Source organism: Coturnix japonica, chromosome 1 (assembly GCF_054131305.1).
Source record: "Coturnix japonica strain WE chromosome 1, WE-NBRP24, whole genome shotgun sequence".
Classification (NCBI taxonomy): Eukaryota; Metazoa; Chordata; class Aves; order Galliformes; family Phasianidae; genus Coturnix; species Coturnix japonica.
This window is the reverse complement of record NC_140663.1, coordinates 109,152,219-109,158,218: the sequence shown is the minus strand read 5'-3', so window position 1 is coordinate 109,158,218 and position 6,000 is coordinate 109,152,219. Positions and strand designations below refer to the sequence as shown.

At 40.3% G+C, this 6,000-nt stretch overlaps 1 protein-coding gene across 1 annotated transcript in view; it reads left to right on the top strand.

The window, feature by feature from the left end:
- Window positions 1–1,496: 1,496 nt before the first annotated feature.
- Window positions 1,497–6,000, top strand: part of PHEX (phosphate regulating endopeptidase X-linked) — a 95,750-nt gene continuing 91,246 nt past the window's right edge. The window contains exon 1 of the mRNA XM_015885420.3: window positions 1,497–2,173. Coding sequence (XP_015740906.2) covers window positions 2,062–2,173 — 112 coding nt within the window. The 5' untranslated portion in view covers window positions 1,497–2,061. The remainder of the gene's footprint in view (window positions 2,174–6,000) is intronic.

The window sequence follows — 6,000 nt, the reverse complement described above, 5'->3', positions numbered from 1 at the left end:
TGTGCTGCTGACAGAATTGTACCAGTGACTGTTTATAAACCAGGGATCTGCTCGTGCCCTTGGAGTCATTCACACATCAAATGGAACTGTTTACAGGTGGGAACATGATTCTCTTCATCCTCTGACTCCATAATTTCCCTCTTCTTTCTCAGCTGTTGGACATCGTGGGATAAATAATGGACAAGCAGGCAGGTGAAAAGAAATAAATGCATTTTTCCCTGTCTGGTCTGAGCAGAGATGAGAATGACCTTCTGCATCCTGTTGTTGGATGGGAACAAGGCTCAGAAATGGGTGATTTCCCTGCATGACCTCAGCTGGGCTGTAGAAGAATTGGAGAAACTTCCAAATCCAAATCTTCTTATAGATGGAATGAGTTTTTCATTTATGCCCATCTGGGATCCAGGTAAAACTGTGTGCAAGCCCTCACAACACTTAATCTGTTGTTGTTGTTGTTTTTGTTTGTTTGTTTGTTTGTTTTCCCAGGCTGCTAACTGCCATCTGATACACCTTGCCTGTCCTCTCCTTATGTGTTTTCTTTTTTTTTAGTCAGAGAGATTTTCAGTTAAGAGCTCATCATAGAAGCAACTCAGACACAAATTCTTGAGAGTGTGGATGTGTCACTGCCTCTTCCAGCATCCTTTTGTTTTACATGAGAGTCCAGCTCTGGAGAAATTGAGAGTACTTCACAGGACTGAACGTCACAGTAATATTAGGGAATTCACTCCAAAATTTTGTTATGAATTGAATGGGGAATCATAGCGAACCATAGAATCACAGAATTACCAAGGTTGGAAAAGACCCACAGGATCACCCAATCCAAACATCCACCAATCACCAGTAGTTCTCACTAAACCATATCCCTCCAAACAATGTCCAAATGTTCCTTGAACACCTCCAGGGTCAATGACTCCACCACCTCCCTGGGCAGCCCATTCCACTGCCTTACCACTCTTTTAGAGAAGTAGTATTTCCTAATGTCCAGACTGAACCTCCCCTGCCACAGCTTGAAGGCATCCCCTCTGGTCCTATCACCAGTTACACAACAGTAGAGGCCAACCCTCAGCTCACAACAACCTCCCTTCAGGTAGTTATAGACAGCAGAAAGAAACCTATAGAAACCTTGCTACCTAGAGAGGACTGTCAGTTCTAAGCCTGAAACTTGGAAATCCATACAAATAAGTCTTTCCCCCCCAGTTCCTAACTTAAAGTGCCAAATAGATGCTTTCCACTAAGTTCATAGTGATACCTGACTCAGAGGTATAGGTTCCTCTCCTGTGGTTCTTTGCATATCAGCAAAGACTGAAATACCTTGCCTGGAAAAAAAAAAAATCCAGCTTTTAAAGGAGCACTATTCTGTAGGTTGTGCTGATTACTGCTTTTGCTGCATGATTGTGATTTTTGGCACAGAGTGTCACATACCAAATTCCCAAAATAAAATGCTACACGGTATTCCAAGAGCTCTTAGGAAGCTTTAAAAAGGGATTTGTCCACTGGGTGAATAACACTTCTGGTGAAGCCACACAATGCAGCAAGAGTGGTTTAGGACAAGAGAAATTTAGTCGGCAAATTGCCTTTTAAATAAGCAGAAAGGGAAAGGAAAACCTTCCATTAGTCTTGTGTTTGTAGAAGTTGTCAGAAATCCTGCTTTGATTGTGAAGGCTCTACAGCTATATGTTAGAGTAGCTAAAACATCTGTTCAGCAACGTTGTGAAATCCTCCTGCTCTGAACTCTTGATAAAGGGGACTGCTGAGCGATTGGCTCGTAGAGACTTTACAGGCAGCAGGAGCTGTAAATAGAGTGGTCACTGCATGCCTTCCTTAGTCCTGGTCAGAGGGAAGCACAGAAGACAGCCACTATTTTACGAGTGCATGGTTTTGCTTTGAGAGGCAGAGAGCAGGAAGTGCCTAGGAAATGGTTCACAACAGAAACCTGAAGTTGTAAATAGAAGAGAGAAGGAGGAGAGCTGAGGGATGCAGCTTGCGAGTAGTTGAGCTCCTGATACAACGGCAGCGGAGCAAAACCAGACTTCTTCAAGAGCAAGCACATCCCAGCCCATCCCGATGGAAGGGGAGACGGTACCAGCAAGCAGGAGAGCAGTCAACAAAGCCACGCGGATCGCCCTTGGTGTGTTTGTGGCTGGCACCGTTGCACTTGGAACCACACTTTTCTTGGGTAAGTGAGAAGGTCCAGGCTTGGTGTGAAGGTAACCCTCCCAAGCACACCCGCTCCATGTGAGCGTTTGTGCCGTGCACTGCGTTACGGTGACAATCCTGGTCTTTTCTTTTTCCTCATTTTATTTTTACCCTGAAGCATGTCAGCAAAGAGATTTTTTTTCTGTGGGGGATGTTAGAGCTAAAAGCTGAAACGTGAGCTCATGTAACTATTGAAATCTGAGTTTAAATTCAAATACTGAGTTGGATGTGTTCTAGCTAGAATGGGATTCTTTCTCAGAACGGGAAGAAAAGGGTAAGATTACGAATACTGGTAATGCTGATTACAGACTGGCAGTTTGTGACCAACGTGGACTAAAATTCTCTGTTTCCTGAAAATCAATCTGTAGTGCACGCATTTTATGGAATCTGTTGGGTAATCCTTCATTTGGTTTTCATTATGGATTGGCTAAAATTCCTGCAGAAAACTTAAATAATGCATATGCTTGCACATTTTTTAGATGTTTCTGTTTTTCTACGATGAATCGCAAAGACGTCTTTGCTAAAATCATGAGGTGCATCTGGGAAGAAACAAAAATGTTTTGATCGGATTTATTAACTGTTGCCTGACAAAATAGAGAAGGCATTGTTATTTTATCTCTGGGATCTGAAATCATTTGTAGGTTGGTTTTGATGGAATATAGTATGTTGGAAGGAGATACCTATGGGTATAAATGCAGCCAGAAACAACTAGACAGTGAGTAGAAAGCAATATTCTGTAAAAGCTTGTAGAGAGCGATCCTCTGTTAGAATAATTCTGACAGACTTTCCCTTTCTTCAGTCCAGTTTTCCCAGACATAGGGAAACTTAATTTCTAAGAAAAGTTTTTTGCTTCCCTCCCATCTTTTTTGATGTTGTTTGAAAGATGCACCTAATCTGCAGTCACAACAGAGAAAATGGTGTTGAGTTTTCTAGTGAATAATGGAAGCAGCAGGATCTCACTCAGATAGTGTTCTATTGTAGAATCAATTCCACAAACACTTGCACAGAAGAAACTATTGTGTGTGTGAAGAACCCCACTCAATTCAATAAAATTCAATAAAACCCTTTAAGATGATCAGGATTGGGTCTTCACTTTGGCAAATAATTGGTTTTACATGAAAAATAACATTTTCCCCTTAAATAATATGATATCAAACACCAGGAAGTAATGGTGAAACCTTGTTCTTTTTTTAGAACCAAGTTGCTTGTTTACATATTTTTTGTACAAAGCAACAGGAGTTTACTACAGTGGATTATCAGAGATATGCCCTTTACTCATGAACCATACATGAAAATATAAACAAATATAATAATTCTCATTGACTGTTTTGTGAGTGTGTTAAGACCTTTCTGTATTAAATTTACTATCAAAATTTTCATTGACCTAATGGCTAAGAAAATACAAATGGCCTTGGGTCAACCAAAGTGTTTTTAGAACTTGTTTGGAAATTGTCAGAAGATTTCAACCAAAAGGGCAATGGAAAATTATTAAAGTGTTCTAACATTTTGTAAGTAAAATGCTCCATTTTGACACTGTTTTGTTTTGTCAGTTTGTGTTTAACTCCTTTTTAGCTTTGTCAAACAGAAAAGGAAGCCACTGTTTCTGGTCATCTGAAACATTTCAGGCCCCAGATGATGATTTTTTTTCTTCAGTTTTCATTTAATTCACCTAACTCATTGTTTCTGGTGAACCTGAAACAGTTCCCCATCATTCTTCTTCAGTTTGTGAAGCAGAACATTGCCTTCTCCTTCTTCTTTTGCTGGCTCTGCTTGTAAGTCCTACATCTCCCAGAAGGATCTGGGAGATACATTGATTTTTCTTTGGCATTACTTGCTAGTACACTAAAGGACAGGCCAAATCCCCTGACAGCCCCCTCCTTTTCTTTGGGTGTATCAGAACCGTGAGGGCTGCTTTGAATTATTTATCTTTGCTCACACTTTCATTCTCCCTCATTTCTCACCAAGCGCAAAGAGTGTCTGGGAATTTCCCTCTTTTTTTTTCTTCTTTGTTAAGAAAAAGTATAGCAAACCTTCAAGACCTGGTTGAGTTCTAAAAGGTGATCTTTTAAGAGACAAAAAGCAAATCCCCATGAACTGGGTAGAGTGTGATGCTTTTGGAAAACTATTCGGTAATAGGCACATTATCCATCAATTACAGTTTATATGGCTCAAAATTTGTCTTCTGGAGAGCTACTCTTCTCTGTTTTCTCCTGTTCTGCAGTATTCCGATTACAATCTTTCTTTGTTTCAAAACCTAGTGCTTTTATTGGCTAATTGCCGGATTACCTTGAAGTAGTTTTTGAGATGTTGTTTTTCACTGGTTTATTGCAATCTTCAGTAGCCACAAAGAAATGACTAAGCTATGAAGTTCTAGCCTTCAGGGTTTTCTTTAACATTAAAATTTTCCTGTGCTTAACTACCTTCTCACATCTTCCTGTTCTTTTTGAACTACATAAGAACTTCATAACCATCATCATAACACCTTGAAATAGTTGCACACTGTTTTACTTTTGCTTCTGTTTTTGTTCTTGCTATGGATTGAGTTATTAAAAAAAAAAAAAAAAAAAAAAAAAGAAAGGAGATAGATAGAAAGATATTTCTGTGTGTCTACTGAGCACATCTACTGCATCTTATTTCATTTGCCCCCTGGGACTCTTTCCTATCTTCATACCAAGTATCAATTATCTGCATATTTGCTGCCTGACAGGAGAGACTCAAATAAGCAATCATATTTAAATTTCAGTGGCTGTGAAAATGCACATTTTTGAAAGAGTACCAAAATTAACTGAGTAATCCATAGCTCTTGTCAGTGAAGTTTTTGGAAGTGAATAAACTCCCAGTACCTTCAGAGGCCAGTTCATGCAGACACAGCACTCTAGCTTATAAACCAGGGTGTTTACTGCAGTCATTGCCAATTTAGCTTATTCCAAACATTAGTGAAGGAACACCAAAGATGCCAATGGAGCCAGGTAGTGCAGCACTGCTGCAGAAAGAGCTGCAGCAGGGAAAGCTGTGCAGAAGATGGCTAGGTAGCTCTGTGTTTAGAGACCAGCAATGGGGAAGGATCGCTTGTACTGCGGTGGTGTTCACTGCCCAGGCACTGGGCAAATGGACTCTGTGACGTGGAGTAGCTTTATTCCATATTGCCTGAGAGCAGAGACAGATGAAGTTGAGGAATCAGGCACAAGAGGGGAAAATACAAGGGCAGCTCCAAAAGTAATGCCTCTCATTTTGTTATTTTGGCCCACATGTCAGAGGTGGATGCAGGTGGTGTGGCAGTAGAGGTTGAACCTTCTCACCAGTATTCCATCAAATTTTGTTGCTGTGTGACAGGTGGCAGCAAAGGGGCAGTCTGACACAATGTCATCTGATGTGGAAGTGCGGATGAAGCAAAAGTGTGTCACTGAATTCCTTAATGTGGAAAAACTGGCACTCACTGACATTCATCAACACTTGCTGAATATTTTTGGAGACCAAACAATGCATATAAACACAGTGAGGGGTGGGTTGTTTGTTTCAGCAGTGGTGGCAGCAATGTGAAAGACAAGCCACATTCTGAGGGCCATGTAGACTTTTGAACGTGTCATGAAGGCTCTTGTTCATCATTAGCAAAAATTCATAGTTAATAGTGGTAACTGATGAAAAATAGCATTTGGTATCTGAGAATTTGCTTTATCAAATAGTGCTGTTGTGCTCTTTGTATCCATTGTCATTTCCATGGAAGTAAATAAGAGGAATTACTTTGGGAGCAGCCTATATAAGTTTTAGGAGATGCAGTATTTACCTAATGCACATTACAAGTGTTCT